General features: G+C 37.1%; 2 protein-coding genes across 3 annotated transcripts in view; both read right to left on the bottom strand.

Annotated features, from left to right (window-relative positions):
• LOC137298113 (cytospin-A-like) overlaps positions 1-23,618 on the bottom strand; it is a 124,392-nt gene that overhangs the window by 73,011 nt on the left and 27,763 nt on the right. The window lies entirely within an intron of this gene.
• Positions 1-23,618, bottom strand: part of LOC137298116 (stAR-related lipid transfer protein 3-like) — a 56,495-nt gene that overhangs the window by 32,523 nt on the left and 354 nt on the right. Inside the window, exons 1-8 of one of the 2 annotated variants that reach the window (XM_067830213.1) lie at positions 23,359-23,509; positions 14,737-14,837; positions 6,092-6,239; positions 4,367-4,447; positions 3,529-3,606; positions 1,774-1,827; positions 659-800; positions 99-200 (exon numbers count right to left, since the gene is read on the bottom strand). In XM_067830213.1, the coding sequence (XP_067686314.1) occupies positions 99-200; positions 659-800; positions 1,774-1,827; positions 3,529-3,606; positions 4,367-4,447; positions 6,092-6,239; positions 14,737-14,837; positions 23,359-23,382 (730 nt within the window). In that variant the 5' untranslated portion in view covers positions 23,383-23,509. Of the gene's footprint in view, positions 1-98; positions 201-658; positions 801-1,773; positions 1,828-3,528; positions 3,607-4,366; positions 4,448-6,091; positions 6,240-14,736; positions 14,838-23,358; positions 23,510-23,618 lie in introns of those variants that run through there. The other variant, XM_067830212.1, reaches the window with a different exon arrangement.

The following is a 23,618-nucleotide window of genomic DNA, read 5'->3' as shown; positions in this document are numbered from 1 at the left end:
AAGCAGAGGAGAGGCAGTCAACACCTCATGACTGTTAATGCACGTTGACTACAGTATTGATTAATAGAAATCTGAGTCTAAGGGAGGTAACTACTTACCATCTAGTGACTCTACAGGTGAGTAGTATCTACTGTCATCTACTGAACGATCATCATTGTCACGGAGTAGAGGTGTCCGCTCATCAACATACCCTCTGGAAGCTGGTAAGAGAAGAAAATAAGTACAATAGAAGCTGGCAACGCACAATATTCTTATCACAAGGCCTTGTACTGAAAGACAGGCAAATTTTGTTTCTTCACTGTTTGGCACCATACTCAACAATATTCCAGCTATATGGCGACAGTAAAAAAATGAGTCTGGACCAGACAATCCAATGATCAAAAGCATGTGGCATCAATCTATGCAACTGGAATATTATGACATGTGACAACCCAGTTAGTGAGTTTGACCACCCGATCCTGTTAGTTGCCTTTTGCGACAAACACGGGCTACTGCAGATCAATTTAACTCAGATCTTCATGGTTGACAGACAAGTGGATACAATACATGGCATGACTTAAACATCACTTTTAAGACTCAACATCCAGAATGCACAGGTAGAGCTGACAAACCAAAAATCAAAACCTGATAGAATCTTGAATACAAATATTTCTGTCACCTCTTTCCCTTTTCTCCCTGTCTTTGGTCTCCTGTGGGAGCACCTTGAAGTCTAGGAACCACGTCTCCACCCATGCCAGCACGAAGGAAATGATGAGCAAACAGTAGCTGAGGGGGTTCTTACTGCTCTGGGTGGAGCCAAACTGGACAATAAACAACCAGACAGCTTATTAAAATCCTACATAACATATGACATACATGAATACCACACAGCATTCACCCAGAACACATGGCATTATAGTGGGAGCAATTTCTGGGGTTTATTTGTGGTTTTTATTTTTCTGGTCATTGGAGGCAAACCTGTGTACCCTTTTTGTATTCAGTGATATCATACCCAGTGGCTGAAGTTTTGTAGCCATGAACAAAGAGATTCATTGTGACACAGGAATAACACCCATGATCAGCCCACCATGACTCATGACAAGGGACACAACTCTCCACAGCCATTAACAAGCAACTACATCTAAGTAAACTTAGCCTCAGTGTATTTCGTTACACTCCAACACTGAGTCTAACAAAACCTAGAAGAAGGTTGAGTCAGATAACCTTTGAGCGACCAATGACCGTCCAATCAAACGAGAGATGGTTAAATAGATTCAACCAATATTTAACCAATCAGACAACGGCTACTATTTAGGGATCGGAAGGACTTTCAAAGTATTCAGGTCACTGACACAGATCTCTCCACAAACAAAACTGCATATAACACAAGTTATTTGACCTGCAGTATATACGCTTTGGGGTTTCTGTTGATATGGTTACCATTAGCTAATATTTCCGCAAGATAACATCCTTGAATATTGCCCAAAACACTATTTTAAGCGACTGTTTACACACCGTTGTCATGGTTGTACATACACCATGTGCATCACCCAGAAGCGAGCATACGCAAAATAGGTTTGGGTACAAAACCTTTGCGAGATAAATAGTTCAAAAGGTATGTGCGAATGTGCACTTTCAAGATTTGGTAAGCTGTGTTTTGATTGGTCAATCTCAAAGATTACATGACACGACCTCCTGTAAGGTTTTGTTAGACTCAGTAGTGGAGTGTAACAAAACGTACTGAGGATAAGTTTACTTAGACTGTATCAGAGATGGAAAAGATTTAGCACTTACATCAAATAAAAATATTTTTGCAACCAGGAAGGCACAGGACAAAAAAGTTGTGACCTGAAAAATGAAAATGAAAGATTTCTTACATCTTGTTATTAGATAAATATTGGGAAACCTTCTTACTAAAAACAAAACATGTGCTTGAAAAATGGAAATCAAATATCAGTGCATTTTCCAAAATTTCACACAACATGCAATATAAAATCTCTTTCCCTTTCTTAAGATATAAATAATTTAGGAGATGTTTTGTCTAATGATGTCACTATCATTTCGTGAAAATCACAAGCTTACTACAGTTGGATTTCAAACCAAGAAGTACTATATCTCAGCCCAACGATTACAGTAACTTAATATCTGATGACAGGTTTTTAGCAATACATTAATCAGGAACAGAAAAGATGCAAACATTGCCAATAACATCACATACTTGACAGAAAACCTTACAGGACCCATGGCTAGAACGGCCCCAGCACTCTCGTGGCTCTCACATGAAGCAAGCAAAAGGGAAAGGGGGTCAGGTGTGGTGATGTTACTTTACCCCTCCAGTACAAGCCATTGCTCATACTATCCCCCTGTTCCATTTCTTGCTCTGACAGGGTGTGACATACCCTAGTGAGTGAGTGAGTGAGGGAGGGAGGGAGGGAGGGAGCGAGTGAAGTTTTAACACTGCTTTCAGCAATATTCCAGCAATGTCACGGCAGGGGCCACCAGAAATTTTCATAACACACTGTACCCGGGAAATTGAACCCGGGTCTTTGGCGCGACGAGCATATGCCTTAAAATCCTGGATACCCCAATGCTCCAGGATACCCTAGTATTTAAAGTGATCGCTCATCATCAAAACTGCCCTCTGTGTATTTACAGTAACACAGGTTGCAGACCAATCTTTAAAAGTACCAACCCAGAAATGGCAACATGAGGATGTAAATCCAGGTTTGTGGCTTCACAAACTAGGACCCTCATGGCTATCAACATAAAACTATTTAGTGATAGCCTCATACTATCTCTTGGAGGCACTTTCTTGCTCTGCATAGCGGCAAAAGTGGCTGTTCATCATGCTGAAAACACATACTCGATTCACCACATTGGTATAATTTGTGAAGACCAATTTGGTGTCCCCTACCAAAACATTGCTGGAATACTGGAGACAGCATAATACCCAACTCATTCACTCACTCACTCTGTGGACGAATTGTACCGTTTGAATATTTCAACAAACAATACAGATGAGGATACACTATTGAGTAACCTTGTTGTATTGTTTGTTGAAATATTCAATATGGCTTTATGTTGCTTTTAGCAATATTCCAGCAATATCACAACAGTGAACACTACAAAACTGATCAAATGCTAAATAATAACCTTATAGCATTACCAATGTAGAGAATATCAGTGCATACCACTCAAAATAAGTTACCGTAAAGATCACCCTATTTTAACATCTGACTATAGCTAATATGTCGCAACAGGTGGGTACTGCAACACACAAGGAACTTCATAGATCTTTAGCAAACATGTCATAAGAGGATCAGGTGGTCAGGCTTGCTGACTTGGTTGACAGATTTCACAGATGAATGTTGATGATGTTGAGCAATGGATTCTCATATTATTTACTGTCTCCATATACCTGAAATATATACCTGCAATCTTGCTGACTGCGGCAAAAAACAACAAACACACAAAATCCAATCATGGGTGCACTTTCAGTTGTTTTGAGTGGTATATGTTAACATCTATGGTGTCGTCACTTATACTCACAGCTACCATCCACCAGTGTCTTAAATTGAACAACGCATAGGCCAGTAAAAGGAATGTAAGGCGCACTGCAGACAACATCTGAAAGAGGAATTTACAGATCATTATTTCAATGCTTTCTCTAAAAATTTCAGGACATAATGGGGATCTAACAAAAGAACTGAGATGCTCACTGTATTTAGAAAAAAGAAACTTTTACTGAAAAACACTGTATTACAAGTTGTTTAGCAAGTAATATTTATGCCTAACACATTTTGCATTAGTTAGAGTTCTGGCACATGACAAGACATTATGAGTCTGGCAATCAAAAGTATGGCCTTCTGCTTCTGTCATCCAATGGTTATCCAATGCAATAGCTACCCAATGGCTATCCAATCTGTATCCAACAGCCTGGTTGGTCAATGAACCAGATTGAAACCAGCAACTAATATAAACATTATTGAATTAGAATTTGAGTAAAATTAATAAACTGGATTACAAACACAAGTGTAGATAAGCAAAGTTGAAACATGAACACATTTTATTATGAAGTGGTGTAACAACAGGAGGAACTTGTGTGATTCAATGTGGATTTGTTGTTTGAAGATGGTGAGGTGAGGTGAACATAGGTTGATGGTTCGCCTCATGTAAGGATGTAGCACTTTTATAGTGATTTTAAAAGTCAAGTCAGGGCTTCAGCTAATCTATGCAATCAGCTGATCTGACATCATATACAGTGGTATTTTGGGACTATAATATGAATTGCACCATGCAATTCCACACAGAATGATAGTAATGCACTCAGCATTGAAAGTTTACGAAAGGTCTCTATAAAATCATATTAACTGTTCATAAAACTCACCACAGTATCAAACAGTGAAATTCTGAAGTTGTATCCTGCCACTTGTTTCTGAAAGGCTACCCAACCTTTATCCCCTATGAGCTGAAAACAGAAACACAAATGTTGTACACTTCCTTCAAGGAATGTCAAGTATACCTGTACTAAGTAAGTGAATCCATGGTTGACATAAAGCAGGACTGACACAAAACAGGGCTGAATTTAATGAACTGAAGTTAATTTGCATAATGACATGAAATCCTAGTTGCACAAGAATGAATGGAACTGCACCATGCTACTGTTCTGATATATTATTATACTCTGTGTAGCAATGGATTGTTGCCAGTCATACTTATTCTTGTGTTTGAAGTACATTCACCCACAACTTCCGTTTCTTATGAGGAAAGATCACTGTGAGTAGGTATGGTAATTTGTTATGAAATCACCAATTTGTTGCTAAGATATCGACCTTTCTATTTTCCCAGAGAGATGACTCTATCAAACATGCATTATATTGTAGATATTGTTTAAACAGGTGTCTTGACACTTAAGAAATCTTAATGTTATAATGATTAGTGAAGTTTAAGGTGTATACACTGTGTATCACAGGTGTGTATCATGGATTTTATAGTGTTTATAGATTTACACCAGGGGTGGAAGCGAGTACAGATTTGTTTGGTGCCACTTTCTTTTGCAGATCGTAACACAGTAAACTAAGGATTTTCTGGAAACATAGAAACTTTCTGCTTAGTTGCTTACATCATTAGACATCATTGGTTGCAAATTATCTCCCCTTATAAACAAATGTTTTATATATTTGGCAATGTGCTCACAGAACACGTTAGTCGAGAGCAACATGCAAGTAAAACTGTGAGTACATTGCCCAACAATTTCTTGCGGGGAAATCTCTCTTCATGCGGGGAATAAATGTTCACAATATGTTTCAATAACTACAATTTGATTAATGGAAGTTATGAAGGAATGCACTTCTATTTTCAAACATCTTCACACGCATGCTTTGGTATTGTGTTGACAATTTGTTATATGGTAAAGCAAAAGAAAAGTTTGTAATATCAAGCCCTATTTAAAACTTTACAAGTTTCATTCACAGTTCTTTAAATACTTACTTATACACACTATTCAGAACTTTGTCAACAGTTTCTAAACTTAAGAAACTTTTCGAAGAGTCCACTAGTATATACATCTTATCAATTTTAATTCAGTCATGATGAAATGGTTTATCATTACATCAGTGTCATAATATTTTCTGCTCATAAAATAATATCATATAATGTGGCATAACTAGTCTGAATTATATTATTTATACATAATTTTTTAGAGTATTGTTCCCACAAGAGAGAGTGAAAATATTATATGAGTGAATCTGGGTAAATCTGAGGTTTCAGAGGACATGCCTTTCCTGTATTCAGAGGTTAAATTTGTATGAATAGCATTATAAAATATGTATTTATTTCTGCATTTCATTGTTGCAGAATATGCCTTGTGACCCCCATGATGATAACACCAAGGATACTAGAAGGGTCTGAAATCAGTCACTATTCATTCCGAACTGCTATGATACAATTACCAAAGCTGGTTTGCTCATAGTGTTGTAAGTATGTACTGCTACAAAAAGTACAATAAACTACAGTCCGTTGTGAGACAGGGTGTTTTATCTCATGAACAAAACAAGATCTCACAGACTGCGATATTGCAATCCCTCAACCCTGACAAGAATGATTTTCTCACCTGAGTGTAGATGACCCACAAGATGAAAGTGAGGATAAGATCAAAGGCCACGAACAGACAGAAGGTGCGCCTGACGGCAGACATCTTGCCCCGGCTTTCATCCATCAGTGAGCTGTTGCTGTATGTCCCACTGATTTCTGGCCAGCCACTGAAACGGAGTGCCTTGTTTAGCAATATTACAGCAATATCATAGTGGTGGACTCCAGAAACGGGCTTCACACACTATACCCATGTGGGGAATCGAACCCAAGCCATCAGTGTGACAAGCAAGTGCTGTAACCACTGGGCTACCCTACCAGCGCCCGAAACAGAAACATTCAGATATGACCCACAGAAAAGAATCACACATCCAACTAACACAAAAAAAAGCAAGCTTAGAGAACAAACATAATGCTCATCTAATGAAGGTAGACGTCACTGATGCCACAATCAAAGAGGCTCACTCTATAGAGTTGAATTAAGACTCTTCTCAAGCATAATATCTGGATCCCGTTCCTCAAAGCAATCGTAGCGCCCATACTTTAACACAGACATACGACAGTGGTAGCACTACAAGGAACGGGGTCCTGGTCTGCTAAAATCCTTAGCTGCTTGAATTATGTAAATGTGAATGTTGCCATTCAGGAGGAAAAAGAGCCCAGTGACGACTTGTTCCTGCCATAGATTTACATTCACAAAGCTACAATATTACTGACTGTAACCGATTATACTGAATCCTCCATTTATCAGAAGTACTTTCAATCACAACAAATGCGTCCATGTAAAGTTTACATGGTATAGACATGTCACAAGTATATTAAAACTGGTTGCCATGACAGTTGCTACGTTGCTATGAGTCTGCAACATCACTAATATCTATAGCAAATCAACCTATTATAATGTTCATATTGACAGGACAATTTCATGAAAACTATTCCACAGACTGAATCAACAGCATATCATAACCAATAAGCATAAATGGCATCATATAGTATATATATATATACAAGTATATATGTATATTGCACTCACTATAGGCAATAACTGTCAATGGCATCTTTCTGTACACCAATAATGCATGTGAAACACAATACACGTCATAAACTTGAAAACTACAGTGATTCATGTTACAATTCACACAATTAAGAATGGCAGAAATTGACAATTGCACCTATCAAAACTCATCAATAATGAGTCAGTTTGCAAATTTTGTTGCTATGTACACTGTATATGCTGCTGGAAATTCAGCTAAGGATCACCATATTCTTTCATGTTGACATAGTTAATTTGCCACCAAGAGTGCTCTCGTCTGGTGCTACTGGACGACATGACATATGAAATAAATTCTGTTTCTTACATAAACCACATTGTATAAAAGTAAGTAAATTATTGGCTTCTAAAAGCCAAACTAATTAATTACTGATCATGCTTTCCTTAGTTTTCCAAATGCAGCTAGTTAGTGAAATTTGTCGATAATCTAAAGGATTGGTACGGACACGTCCGGCTTAAGGAACTGCAACAATTACAGCATCATGCCATGAAGGAGGAAATTCCACTGACGTCCAAATACTATAAAAAATATTTGAAAATGTTTATAGACACGATTCTGTTGATACAATATGTTTTCACTTCCTGCAGCAGTATCTTGAGCATGCTTAAAAGATTCATGAAGCGCATGAATAGACAACATTCCATTATAATGTTCCCCAGCATTGGACTTGCGACACATTCATCAACTATGATGTTTAGTTCATCAGAAAATATTTTGTAGGACCAAGAATGCCCGTGAAATGTTATGGTTTCAATTTGTTAATACAAATGCATATAAATGCCAGTTTGGTTTTAAAGCTGTTAAAGAACTAATAGTGTCCTATAACCGTGCTAGTGTCTTATAGACGTGCTAGTGTCTTATAGACGTGCTAGTGTCTTATAGTCGTGCTAGTGCCCTATAAGTATAACCGTGCTAGTGTCTTATAGTTGTGCTAGTGTCCTTTTACTGTGCTAGTGTCTTATAGTCGCACTAGTGTCCTTTAACCGTGCTAGTGTCTTATAGTCGTGCTAGTGTCCTTTAACCATGCTAGTGTCCTATAGTCGTGCTAGTGTCTTATAACCGTGCTAGTGTCTTATAACCGTGCTAGCGTCCTATAGTCGTGCTAGTGTCCTATAGTCGTGCTAATGTCCTAGTCATGCTAGTGTCTTATAATCATGCTACTGTCCTATAGCCGTCCTAGTGTACTATAATCGTGCTTGTGTATTATAGTCATGTTAGTGTGTTATAAGCATGCAAGTGTCCTATAGTCATGCTAGAGTCCTATAGTCGTGTTAGTGTCCTATAACCGTGCTTGTGTCCTATAGTCATGCTAGGGTCCTATAGTCATGCTAGTCAATGTGATCACCTCAGGGTTGCCCCTGCCCACACCCCTGGATCAAACATACAAACTACCAAGCCGAACACTCGCCTTTTGGGTCAAATTATCTGCTCTCCATTGTAGAAAACTTAGAATGCTAAACAGAATGCCCATTCATTATGCCACTGTTATATAATATTGATTATTTCCAAACCAACACAACATTTGTGATTATAACTATATTAGAATACCTTTTACTAAAAACACATTCTCTCCTTACTAACAAAAAAATAACATCTGGTTCACCTCTTGACTAGATATCCAAACAGAACCAACAATTACCAAGTTCAAAACAAACAACTGACACTTTGAGAACTTAACCCATTATGCATTTCGTCTCTTTTTGGAGTCACTTCAAAAAAGCATTTCGCTATTGTTGATGACAGAAACTTGCGTTATAGATGTGAATGAAACTGAGTAAATTGTTTAGTGTTTGAACCATTCATATTACTTGTACAGTTAATGTTCATAGCCACTTCCTGTTTCAAAGCTGCTGATGATTCTTTTTATTGGTCTCTATTTCAACTATGCAAGTTCATTAGAATGTTTTTGAAACTTTGTGTTGTTCAAATAGAACAAAATAGAACAATCGGATGAAAATGGTTTGCATTTTTTCCATACTCAATTTTCCATTAAAGTACCATCCCAAAAATGGGACATTAGAGTTAACTTAAATTAGGTAATATATTAGACTTGGGTGGTGGGAGATCAACCTCTTGAATCTTAAAACTGGCTCTTTCAAGTAAAAGATCACATATGCTCTAGGGGGATTACAAATACATAAATCATTTGTTGATATTGATATAAATGTAACCCAGTATTTAAAAATAATCATTTCGATATTTAATTGCGTCAAATCAACCTTTTTGACAACAGTGTACAATTCTCTCCTGCGAACGAAATTCCAACTAGAAAGCAGGCACTACCACAAAACCAAGAACTGGAAACATAATTATGACAGCTTATTCAATGCAAAAAGGAAATAGAAACTTGCTATCATTGTACACATAGTGGAGATCTTGATTATTCACAACATGATACTTCCTTATCAATGTCCTTTGTGAGTAAGTTTAATCTTTTGTGTCACAGTATTTGGGCTGGTTAACACCAACATCCTCCTTGTTCCCATAAACAGGTTTAGGGGACACTGACAAAGAAATAACCGTGCACAGTACATGTCAACCTGAATAAGGAGCAAATACAACCAATGCTTAGATTTAACAATTACCTCCCATCACATACAGGTCACAGCAAACAGCTGGAGAATTGCTGATGCCATGTAAAGCATCACTAATCTAAGTGGAAACTTGCTGATGCCGCATAAAGCATGATTGATTGATTGATTGATTGATTGATTGATTGATTGATTGATTGATTGATTGATTGATTGATTGATTGATTGATTGATTGATTGATTGATTGATTGATTCACATTTGTTGCTTAACGCTGCATCTTGCAGTTATATGACAGTAGTCAGTAATGATCAATGATCTGGACCAGACAATCCAGTGGTTGGCATCATGAGCATCGATAAAAGTAATTCGGATACAATGACATGGGCCAACCAAGACAACTAGCATGACCAATTACATATTAGGTGATCACAGGTTCACATGTTAACATCAAGGAAATGGCTAATTATCGAACAGAAACTGCTGAAGAAAACATTGCTATACAGGAAAATATTGTTATTTTGGTTCCTGTGATGTGGAATGTCATGATGTGTGATATTATACCATGTGCTAGTATGTCTTGTCAAGACTTGGCTGTGTACTATCTGCCATTTGACAGCTGGTATATTGTTGAGTGCAGAACTACAGAGTCGTGCAAAAAGTACTCAGACAATTGACGTCATTTCCACAGACTTACATGTAATTGCAGTGTAGCATAAATAATTTTCATGGAATTGGAAGTGAGTTTGGGATAGATCTTTGTGAAATTTGAAAGGCAAATTTAAAATCGTCCCTGCTCTGCACATGTAATTCATTTCAGTTCTCTGACCACTATTTAACTAACAAAATCCGACTTATCAACTCATGTACAGTTCTACAATGCATAATCCCATAGGCCACCATGTTAAAGGAGTTCACAGCACTGTACATATGTTGATTCAATTGTTGCCATTCTAAAAACAAGCAAAGGAAAATATACAAAAATCATGTGATTGCAGTCGAGATGATTCCTCACAAATTAGCAAAATTTGACTTAGATCTCATAAAACAGAATTGAAGAAAATGATTTATGCTACACAAAATATACATGTAAGTCTATGGAAATTAAGTGTCCAAATACTTTTTGAAAGAGTCCACAGAAAACAAACACATACATACAACCACAATGATACTACAATCAAGTTTGGACCACTAAACCTAAATATCAACCATTGCAATGTACCATACACAAGACCAAATATGCCAAAACAGGGTGACACTTATCATAACCATACATAGTTATTTCCATTTTATATAACAGTTGCAAGTACACCAATGATGAACTATTGTTTTCTGTAAACAAAAAAGGTCTGTTATGTTTATTTTTATTATGGTAGTCAGAGGGTGCATCCTAGAACAGGGTGTTTATTACATCAAATACAGTAAAGTGCTGCAGTAACAGGAGGAGCTGGGGCTGATACCTGGATGGAAAGTCTTTTTCTAGTTAAAACAAAACCATATAAGCTGGCAGTGGGATAAAGCTTACACTACCACCAAACATTTTCATATCATGTCAATGAATTGTACTTGTTAGTCATAACAGCAACACAGGAAAAAATTGAAACTCACTTCCTAGTTTTTCAGGAAAATGATTTCAGATCTATTTTCTGTCTTACCATCTTACCAATGCACAGCACATCATTGTGTCTAACAAGGAAGTATAAACATGACATGTGTTTCATGAGAATGTGCTTGTTGTTCTCACCATACTTCACTATTGTTTATCATGAGTAATCTATATCCAAAATGTGGGTCAACATGAGCCATCTTTGCTAGATATCTGCACGACCCCAGTTAGCCCATGGAGTATTTGCTCCTAAGTTATCATTTACCAGAGAGTCAGTATACAGTTGTCCTCTCCTGTGGTCCAGTCAAAGTATTCTTTAATTCATCAGCAGACATTATTCAAATATTTTTGCCATAAATCCTGTCTCAGATAACTTCTAACTTACTTCTATTCAGGTGCTCATTATCAGGCCTGAGCGACACACCTGTCACATCAGCTCACAACACTGATGTAGGTCTCACATTCAGACAGGAGACAGGGTCATTTTTTGTACAATCCACTGCTGTAGAGTATATGAAGAGGTGGTGTCTGCATATGACCAAGAAATCAGCAAGACATTAAGGGATGCAGGCTGAGAAAGGATACACTGGGTATTACCACAAAGTTATTTCAGCTTTTCCGAATTTATCACTCATATGTTTATCCAAGCAAATCTAAGTGACTTAAGTGAGAAGGTGATTTATATTTTGAACAATAACTACAACGCCTATCTGAGGTTAGCTGGTTGGGTTATTCAAGGTCTGTCAACTCAGCTCTGAAGTATGCTACTGTATTGAATGTGCTGTACCAGTTTAGTGTCAGTTCTGATTGTTGTGTGCAGTCAGGTGGGTTCAGAATCGGGAAAAGCTATAACTGGACTACCCCAACCTATGACTAGCTATGTGACATATAATGTATTATTTAGGGGACCATTCAAAATTTAGTGTGTGTGCATGCGTGTGTGTGTTTGTGCATGTTTGTGTGCATGTGTGATAGATGATGATGGGAGGTTAGAGAGTGTGAGAGAGGGGTTATTCACATCGCACATGCTTCACCATACAAATCATGGTCGTTGATTATGAAAAACATTTGGTTATGAATTTTGAATGGTCCCTAATGACAACAAAACTACAACATTACCAGTTGCTAATTTCTTTGACACTATGCACACATTCCTTTTGATGTTTATAGGTTCAAATAATAGAAACAGTTCAGCTTCACTACAAGTAGATCAGTACATGTGAATCTAGACAGTATTTGCCAAGGCTCAGGTAACCGTGAATCCAATCAGACATTTGGTACCCAATCAAACTTTCCAGAAATAAATTCATACTTTGTCTATCCCCACTGAATTGCTAGGAACTTCACATCTTCAAATAAGTACACTTTGGCAGATACATTGTGGATGGGTAGTTTTGACAACTTTTGTCTTTGAAATGTAACATTTACATTGAATACAAAAGACAAGGAAAATACAATGGTGATGACAAACATGAATATTCCTTTGCCAAATCTTCTATTCCAAACACAAATATCTCTTTAATGTACACCACTATATATATGACAGACAGAAGACAAACAAACATACTAGATGTGTTCTTCCAACTTGTATGCACCAATCAAGGATTTGTTTCAGTGTGTTCTTACTACAGTCACACCTTGTTATGTCAGACATCGATGTGTATAATTCCAAATTGTTTCAAAATATTTATTTATTATCATATATTTTTCAATCTCACCAAACTGAAAGTGTTAAACTATCAGTTATCTCAAACTCATTTAGGTGTCTGAAGCATCCAAATTGGGAACATAATTTCCCACAGAGCAATATTCGAGTTTACTTTTATCTATGAAAAATAGTCTAAAAGCAAGATTGCATCACATGTAATAATCTCTCATAACCCAGTCTAATGTTCTTGCATTGGGATGTTCACTTTGCTTGTGATCTTGAATCCAGACACATACCCTTTCTCCGGGACCGTATGAGTTTGGGATTACTTCATGTAGTAGTCTAGTCTAGACTTCACTATATTTTTTAGTGCAAACCCTCTGAGATACCATACAGCCATTAGGGCAGAGGGGTAGCCCTGTGGTTAGAGTGTTTGCTTGTCACTCCAAACACATAGGTTTGATTCCCCACATGGGTACAATGTGGGAAGCCCATTTGTGGTCTTCCTGACCATGATATTGCTGGAATATTGCTAAAGGCAGCATCCAACCCAACTCACTCACTATGCAATTACAGGTGGGCACCAGACTCAGTATACTGACTCCCAGTCAACCGATACCCTAATTCTGAGCATATCCAGAAAGTATCATTTCCTAACAATGAATATGACATGTGATAATACTCTAACTATCATAAATGAGACTGAGATGGACTATAACGCTGCTTTCAAAAACATGGTGGGAATCAATGTAAAAATGTATTTTCTCACAACATCCCCTGCCATGGATGAAAAGTGGAAAATATTATCAAACACAACGGCCTAACATCATGAATCTTTTATGTTTTAAAAATTCCAATTGCTGACAAAGTGCCATTTCCTGTTGATTGAGGATAAGATATATTCACCTGGTTTCTTGTGGTACAGTCTGTCCTAGTGACATGCCATGTATACCTGGATTACAGTGGTACAATCTTCCAAATGGCATGTTATAAAAACCTGGATGATAGTGGTACAATCTTCCAAAAGACATGTTATAAATATTTGGATACAATCTTCCTAATGACATGATATTGTTATAAATACCTGAATTACAGTGGTAAAATCTTCCTAATGACATGTCATAAATACCTGGATTATAGTGGTATAATCTTCCTAATGATGTGTCATAAATACCTTGGTTATAGTGGTATAATCTTCCTAATGATGTGTCATAAATACCTTGGTTATAGTGGTATAATCTTCCTGATGATATGTCATAAATACCTGGATTACAGTGGTATAATCTTCCTAATGACATGTCATAAATACCTGGATTACAGTGGTATAATCTTCCTAATGACATGTCATAAATACCTGGATTATAGTGGTATAATCTTCCTAATGATGTGTCATAAATACCTTGGTTATAGTGGTATAATCTTCCTGATGATATGTCATAAATACCTGGATTACAGTGGTACAATCTTCCTAATGACATGTCATAAATACCTGGATTATAGTGGTATAATCTTCCTAATGATGTGTCATAAATACCTTGGTTACAGTGGTATAATCTTCCTAATGACATGTCATAAATACCTGGATATGTAGTGATACAGCCTGTTAAAGGGTGGCAGAGTAGTCAAGTGGCTAAAACGTTCACTTGACCCTGGTTCGATTCCCCACGTGGATACAATGTGTAAAGCCCATTTCTAATGTTCCCCACCATGACATTGCTGCAATATTGCTCAAAGCGGGATATAATCATACTTACTCACTCAGTCCTAGCAACAAGTCATATATACCTGGATAACTGTAGTATAGCCTGTCCTGGTGAAAACCTACACTTACCTGGTTTGCTCTGGCACAGAGCTGCCTTGGTACAGAGCCTGCCCTGCCTGTTTCGCAGCCCAGTCCCGCGTCCGTCCGACTCGAATAAGATCACCTTCAGTCTGAAACAGGACGTGGACAGGGTCAACAGAAGGCTTAAAAGAGATGAAGCATCGTATGCTAACCACATTACAACTGCCTTGTGCATGTTCAACTTCCATAGCTCATGAGTAGTTTGCAGGTCAGATATTTGATAAATTTTGAACTAGAACAATGCCACAGTCCTAAATGAACCTTGGAACACTGATGATAACATTAATTCATGTAAATCACCCATTATTTGCATGAATACAGAATCATCAACAAAAAATTCTTGTGACAGTATGTCAGCCTGTATCATGCAATTCTGATAAGTGGCTGGTATCACTGCTGAAGGAGATAAGTGAAGTATCCTCCTTCATCCACTCCACTACAAAGTATTTCACCCTCAATGGACATGAAGATGGTAATGTCTGGTTTAAACATATGTCCGAAGGAATCCATGTTTCAGTTTGACTAACAGATTCAGTGGAAAGTCTTAGTGACTTGCATGTCATCTGATGTCGACAAGAATGGATGCTGTTCCCTGTATCAATCACTTGTTAAAATGGTCCAGATTTGATCATTCGCAGGCATTTGTTGCATAACCGGGAATAGGCTAGAGTGCACAATGTAACAACAAGTCAATGAAGCATCAAAAATGAATATTGAATGTGCCAACATAACAACACAAGTTTTGGTGATAAGTTCTGTGTTCATGCCCCAAGACTATGGAACACGCTGACTCTAAACATTAAAGTCTCTCCTTCATTTGACTCTTTCAGATCCCAAATAATACAAAACTACAGTATTATTATAATCAGAGCTCCAGATAAGATTTAGGTGAGTGAGTGAGTGAGTGAGTGAGTGAGTGAGTGAGTGAGTGAGTGAGTGAGTTTTACGCCGCACTCAGCAATACTCCAGCTATATGGCAGCAGTCTGCAAATAATCGAGACTGGACCAGACAATCCAGTGATCAACAGCATGAGCATCAATCTGCGCAATTGGGAGCCAATGACATGTGTCAACCAAATCAGCGAGTCTGACCACCCGATCCCATTAGTTGCCTCTTACGACAAGCATAGTCACCTTTTATGGCAAGCATGGGTTCCTGAAGGCCTATTCTACTCTGGGACCTTCACAGGTCAGTAAGATTTAGTTCATGCGGGTACTGCTGAGTGGGTATTCATTTTCTGTTGTTTTCAAATAGGCGGTTGTTTCAGTGATTTCACTCATGACATATCATTGAGTAAATTTACTAAGCTGGTATGTCATATCTAATCAGTACCAACTTCATATAATGGAAATGATTTTATTGAAATCACTCATCCTGTGCTGACAGTACAACACTAGTCCTTTACTACTAACAGTACAACTTAATAGCAATCGATGCCTTTTCCATCATTCATTTTTTATGAATACATTCTGTATGTATATCTTTTAAACTTTCTAACATTTTAAATGTGTAAATGATAAACAACAATTACTATTTTTCAATGCATATTTGGAAATTTTCTATGCAAATTGTACCCAGATACACAGCTTATCTGGGTCTCTGGATATTATTATCATTAACATATCTTTGACCAAATGCAATTAGATACAGTGGAAGCTGTCTAATTCGGACTCGACTGGGACCGACTTTTGTATCCGAATTACAAGGAGTCCGAATTGGACTGGTGAGAGTCAAGAGTTAGCTCCCTTGACCAGGAGATACGCATGCACGGTACTTCTACCATAGATGATCATGGACATTATTGCATATCAGTAGATTATCAAAACTGTAACTCCGTCAATAAACATCACCTCATCTTTTACAAATAATTTATTGTTAGAATGGTCTCTTGTCCGGTGGTTTCCAATGCAACATACATTTTGTGTCTTGTCCGTAAGCACGAGTGCTAAATGTGACATACCATGTTTTCGTGTTACTCGCTCTTGTATGGAAGCGCATGCAATTCAATCTCCTCCAAAGAAATCAACAAATACAACTTATCATTGGTTCAGGCATTTTGTCACTGATGAGAAATGACTGGAGTATCGTCTTTTTATAACAAAATTGCATACCATCAAAATGACACTGAATGAGTTGTGTCAGCTTGCTGAACTTCTTTGTTAATTCCTTTTGTTAACTGGTTACCATCACACCTGATAATCCATTTGAAGTCAGTAATCGGCTAACTACAAAGCACTTTCGCCTCAGGCAGTCCCGCTAGTCCAAGTTAATAACCAATGTTTTCATAGTAAATTACCTTGAAGGGCGGAGATTTCAGCCTGGAATCCGAGTTACATGAAGTCCGAATTATATAGAAAACAGAGTTACTTAGGATCCAAGTAAGAGAGCTTCCACTGTATCAACAATTATGCACAAGCCGAAAGATATTCTAGCTTTGCATCAGACTAGAATCATCTGTAATCTGAAACACACTTGTGCAACAGTTTGTTGGAAGGCATGAACAAGTCATGGGTCTATTAGCAATGACAAAACACCTTTGAGATAACAGTCGTAAGTGTTAACATGTCCAAGACATGCTTGCAGTGTATCACTTAAGACCTTAGTCTGAAGCATTTGTCTAGTTAAATCCTGTTCCTCTTCTGAATTCCAATAATCCATAATAACATTTACTGGAAGTAATGCCAAAACCCAACCTCAGGCCAGTAGTCTTGAATGTGGGCACAGACTAGTAGATCCCTGATTATTTTTTGAAATAATCAAAGACTGGTTGCAGTTACCAAATGACCAAGGAATTGATAATATTTTCTCATAATAACACAAACCATTTTGGACCTACTGCTATAGTCATTGAAACACTTGACAATGCAACCTATCTATAAACTTGTTGGGGCCTGTAAACATGTTTAATTCATAGAAGACTCACTTCACTCGGTGAAAATTCTTGACTCAATATTTCTCCATGAGGTTTATGTTCATGATATGTTAGTCATCACTCTAAACATGTCAAAGTGGCAAGTTGAATCATCTTATAATGGATGTGAAATTTGCAAATGTAATTTGTGCTGTTTCAATACAGAAACAACAATAGAGGACCATGTTGTATTTATCTGGACTAACAACCTAGACAGGAAAGTCAGAAACCTATTTTTCAATGACAACTCGTTAGCAATAAACCAATCATCAATTCTGAGATTTTAAAGGGGTACTGATGTGGAGCAATTTCCGTGGACTGGTGGTTTCTTTTGTTATTGTTTTTCTCCTGTAAGTACCCGGATGATATCCCCAAATTCGTGACTGGTTCGTGATCTCTGCTGCGCGTCCTATATGCGCAACTGATAGTTTATGTGTAAGACTGATCATCAAAGATGAAGACATTTTACTTCATTATTATGAAAACCAATCAAACACCTTGAAGTTTACTCATCTGCCATTGGTATAAAAAAACTTAAGGACTGAAAAATATGAAGTCAGTGTACGTCTTTATATTTTGTCTTATAAACCTAATTGGTTCCTTGTCATATTTGTATGCATTTTGAAAGTTGACATGAAAAAAACCACACGGTCTGCTTATACTTAGGGTGAATTTCTTACATGATTTTAATGTCTAAACATTGTATAGACTGCCAACGTGAATCATATTTCACACACACCCTATTCGTGACCTAGTGCATGTTTTCTGTAATACAGATTCTGCTGAATGCTACAAGAAATAAACTAAAACAAAATGCAAATAGTCAATTTTAGACAGACGAAAGTTATAGCAACAATGTCAGGCTGTTACCTTATTCAGGAATGTATCCATCAATATCCACATAAAAGAACAATATTCTATTCCTCTGCAGCTGGTAAATAATCCTGCTCTATGTGTTGTGTCTTTCAACATTCTAATATGCGAAAAAGTGACACATCATTTGAGAATTTTTCACACAGATGTATACATAATCTCACTGGTCACCTAGAACAGCACACCTGGTAACTAACTGTATGATGTCCGGCATTAGTTAGCCAATAATGAGCAACAATCAATCAAGGAAGTGGCGGTTAATTCTTTGTAGGAAGAATGTTGTTTTTACACTCATACTTTACGACAGGGTGTATTCAGTATAGATTACGTAAATCTTTACTGATAAACACTGCCTTTTTGACAAATCCGTTGCGGAAGTAATTAATCAATCTGTGTGTTATTGGTTAACCCCTCGATCGATGTTTGTTTTTGTAACTCAGCTGATAAACCCTCTTGCATCACTAACATGCACATATTGCATAACATTCAATACATTTGTCACTACAGACCTTAATTTATAATGTTGAGTATTTACTCCAGACAGGAGAAATGCCAAATGGGAACCTATGTCGAGTAATTTTAGTGGTGGTTACCACTATTTATACCCGTCATAAATCCATTAACTGACCATCAAGTGAATAATGACAAATAACACATGTAGGTTTATACCATCAAACGCGAGTTACAGCAAGGAAGATATACTCTCTGTGTCGCATGCACCCTGAAAACACTTATGGGTAAAAACTGTTTTGAGGATACCAAAGGAACTTCGTTGTTACATAAGAAGTGCACATAGGTATTTGCTGTGTACTTGGGTAAATGGGTATAATCAGTTTTTTTACACAAGAAAATTTTCAGATTTCTCTACCACTGGCAAAGTCATTGCTATCAGTTTACAAATTTAGTTAAATCAACTGTGTGTGTGTTTATTATCATAGATAATAAACCAGGGTTGTAGCTACCAAAATTTACATATGATGTCTGCTATGACAGCTGGGCCAATCCTCAAAACTATATAAATATAAAGCTTTGCAATCTTTCGGACTTACATGAAACAAATGGCTTGCTACGTGTATGTAGACATCATATTTCCACAAGACATGATTAAATATTGAGGTAAAAAACACAGAAATAGGATCAAATTGGATCAGTGACTATACGATCCAGGCATCAGAAAAAAAAACTACACTGCTGTGATATTTTGTTACAATCAGACATGGAATACCATGGATCTTGTAAAATAACGGCATGTGATGGGCATCTGGCCTCCTCACTTTTTAGGGTGAAGAAATTCTGCTAATGTGGACAAGAGCCTAGTCCCTTTGTCCGTCACGGTCGAGGTAGCAGGTGCTAACCAATTTGCTGCTTGGTTTCATAATTAGACCGTTGGTGAGAAACATGACTCGCTCCGCATCAGTGCCCCTTTAAGCAATTCCCAAAACTACCTAAAACAGCATTTGTGAAATAATTTAGCTCATATCATTGTGACTGTGCACTGTGATGCTGAATAATGATTAAGGATATCATCATTTATCAAATTATCACTATCAATCCAAAGTCAGGACTTTCAACACTAAACATGCTAAAATTGATGATTCACTGTTACATAAATATATATACAATATGACTTCTATGGTTTAAAGAAAGCATGATAAGAGAGAAAGTTAAATTACAGACCTTTATTGGACCTGCCTAGTTTAAATACTAAAATATATAGCAAATGTTTACACACAGGATTTATAATAATAGCAAAAAAACAGTCCACTTTAACAGCACAATAAAGGATGAATTTCTTGCTCAAAGCACTACTATCATTACCTCCAGTATAACCCAATTTGCCTGTGAGGTGCAAGTCTGTTGTACAGTCCCTGTAGAAAATATATCCATAATCCAAGCCACGCAAGTCAAGAAAATGTGGGAAGTCTAGAGATTTCCACAGATTCAGGCAAAGAAGAACACCTAAGGTTCCTTTCCTTTACGCTTTCTTTTGTCTTACTATGAACTTTTTTTCTGCAAAATATGTTCATTTCAGAGACTAGTCTACTGAGGTGTTAGAAGGTTAATCATCAGATCACACAATATATATCTAACTAAGGTTCACGTGAGGTTTTTCTTGTTGTTACACGCTGCACTTGGTATTTGCTCTGCAGTATGCCATTACCTGGTACCTGGTACAGCTTTATTTCATGTTTTCATGTTGAACCTGTTTCTCATGTGACAGACATGGTCACAGAAACTAAATATGGTGGTGTATAGTCATATTTAGATCTAAACTGATGGTTGAGCATTGAAGATAGAGGCTCTTCCTCAATGTAGAAAAGCATCATGGATATGGTCCCTCACTCCCTGATGATGCGTCTCAACTACTCATAAAGAATACACTCTGTGAAATAATTCTGGACAGGTGTCACACTGGTCATTTCAACGAATATATATGGGAGAGGTTATGCATGTTAATCAACGTATGATTTTTCAATTCAATGCCACACACAACATCTTGACAATATTGTAACTATATTTGTCATCGTGGTTATAAATTGCTTCCTTATGAATCAGGAATTCCAAGGACTGATACATTAAACTCATCTCTACAAAACAATATTATGACTGAACAGGTTATTGTGGTGTTCACCCAACTGAAGTGGTCACTGAAACTATGATAAGCTTTGAGACAGACACTCCTGCATTAGTGCACCAGTTGTCAATGCAGGAATGTAACACAAAACCTTATTCAGAAGAAGGCAATTTGTCCAGTTGATCCTTATGACTGCATATTGGCATACTAAATAAAAACTGTTCATAAAATTAAGTAATATATTGGCTTGACCATCAGTTTGACCAGTCATGTGTCCGGATAGTTTACTCAGGACGTGTGTTGTGAAAATTATTTACATGTTCCTGTCAGACATCCTTATTTTTGAAGAATTATGTTCAGACAGATGGTCAGTCAGCATATGATCTATATGACAATTTCTGCATAAATATATAAAAGGAGAGAGATAAAATAATAATCAATCAGCAGGATATTCTGAGACAGTTTGCATTACAGATATACATGGCCAGCTCTCTAATGACATTAAGATCAGTTGATCCATAATAAATGTTAAATTTCTCACGCATAAGGTATGATATGGATTTAGTAGGAATATACCTCTTGAGCAGTGTTTTGTACCGTTCACAAACCATCCAAAAGTTATACTCATCTTTGATGTATCCTTCATTACACACCCAGTGCTCACTCTTTCATCTACAGGAATATTAACATATCTGTCTGTTTCTATTTTCAGTCCACGGAAGCTACAACCAAATTGTGCTGTGGCCATGCAGAATTTTGCAATTGTTAGTAGTTTGAGGTATAACTTCATTCCGAAGAAACCTTTTAAAGAAAGTATAATTTCTAGTACCTGTCCTAGTCAGTTCTGTGAATAATCAAATCACAGTCATGTTTCCAGTAACTGACATCGTGAGCCTCAGTCTACATTTCTGGGATACAAGACAGGAATCAAAATCATCAGCACATTCTGATATTCACACCATTTCCATGAGACTATTCATGAATGTAACATAATGAAAGACAGACTATTTCCTCATTCCTGCTTAAAACTGTGGGAGGTCAACTCTTCTTCCACATCTGAAACATCACCCTTCAACAACTGGGCCCTTGATGAATGACACTTTGATCACCTAAAGTTCGTGAACAAATTTTGAAATCTCTCCTTCTATGTTTATCCATCATTTGTTTGTCATGTCAGTCATCTATAAGTAAATGTATTTGATGCATGTCAGTCATCTATAAGTAAATGTATTTGATGCAAATGACAAACTGCTACTCTGATTAACTAATTGAAACAGACACTTCTATGATGTAATGGTACTATTTGAATATCAACTTCAATGTTCATACAGTATGACCTTTGCTCTATTAAGGTTCATTCTCTGTTAAACTCCCACAAAGGAAAAGTCAATTTGTAGCTGAATGTCGCAGCACTACATTGCCATACATGATTCATTACTGTTGCCTTCATCTTTTTGTTTCACATATACAAATGTGAACATGATGAGCACAATACTGAGAGAAACATAACATAACAAGAAAGTGTGGTTTCTAAATTATGGTTCAAGTGCTTAGTATTTTACACATAGTGTTCAGTTGTTGAGGAGATCAAATTTGGACATGGACATGAGTAGTGTCCAAGAAAACCAGTGATTGAATGCATGAACAACAATCACTACCATCAGAGTAATGAAGAAAACAAGCAGCCAAGTCCAAGAATGTAACCACTAGATCGCCACTGGACAATTCCATAGCCCAAACCTATGGCTAGCATGAAATTCCAGAATGAGATTCCTGAATCACTCATCTAGCAGTCATAGCCACTTCAGAATGTTTGAGGAGTAAATGAAGTTTCTAAACCATCCATCTTACAACATTATCACATCACTTCCTGCTGTCAGATACTGAACACAGACTAATCATAGTATATGTGACCAGACCTGATGTGACTTAATCAATAACATAGCCATCAAAATCAATCTATTCAATGTTCTAAATAAAAACAAGTGTGATCTTGCCTTGTCATGCAGTTTAGCTTATGTTTCACAAATTAGAGAAATATATTCATACCTTGTAACTGGCTACATATCCAGTAGATCCATTACTCATTCTGTAATAGTGTGCTCCAGCACCGAGATGGTACTTACAACAGTTTGATACACAATCATGTGATTGTGAACAAAAGTGTATTCAGTGGCTCACATGACCTCACATAAAAAAGAATAATATATTGATATTTCGATATGTAATGGTATAAAACTACTAACTAACCCCAGAGGACATGTTGACATTCATCTTATTCAAACATGCATTTCATGTTGAAAGGAGGACCATTCAGTGTGGGTCAAATTCCATTCAGTAGATAGCTGTGCATTCAATGTCTCACTCGCCTGATATGACGAGGAAAGCGGACCTCCGTTCTGTTCGGGTATTGTTTGCAGCTATATTTGGAAACTTGCTTAGCTGACCGTAACTGCGCCAATGGCATGCTTTGTTGTCAAATCGTGAACCACGCCGATTTAAATGTACTA

This window comes from Haliotis asinina, chromosome 10, assembly GCF_037392515.1.
Source record: "Haliotis asinina isolate JCU_RB_2024 chromosome 10, JCU_Hal_asi_v2, whole genome shotgun sequence".
NCBI classification, from domain to species: domain Eukaryota; kingdom Metazoa; phylum Mollusca; class Gastropoda; order Lepetellida; family Haliotidae; genus Haliotis; species Haliotis asinina.
This window is presented reverse-complemented; position numbering and strand designations above follow the sequence as displayed.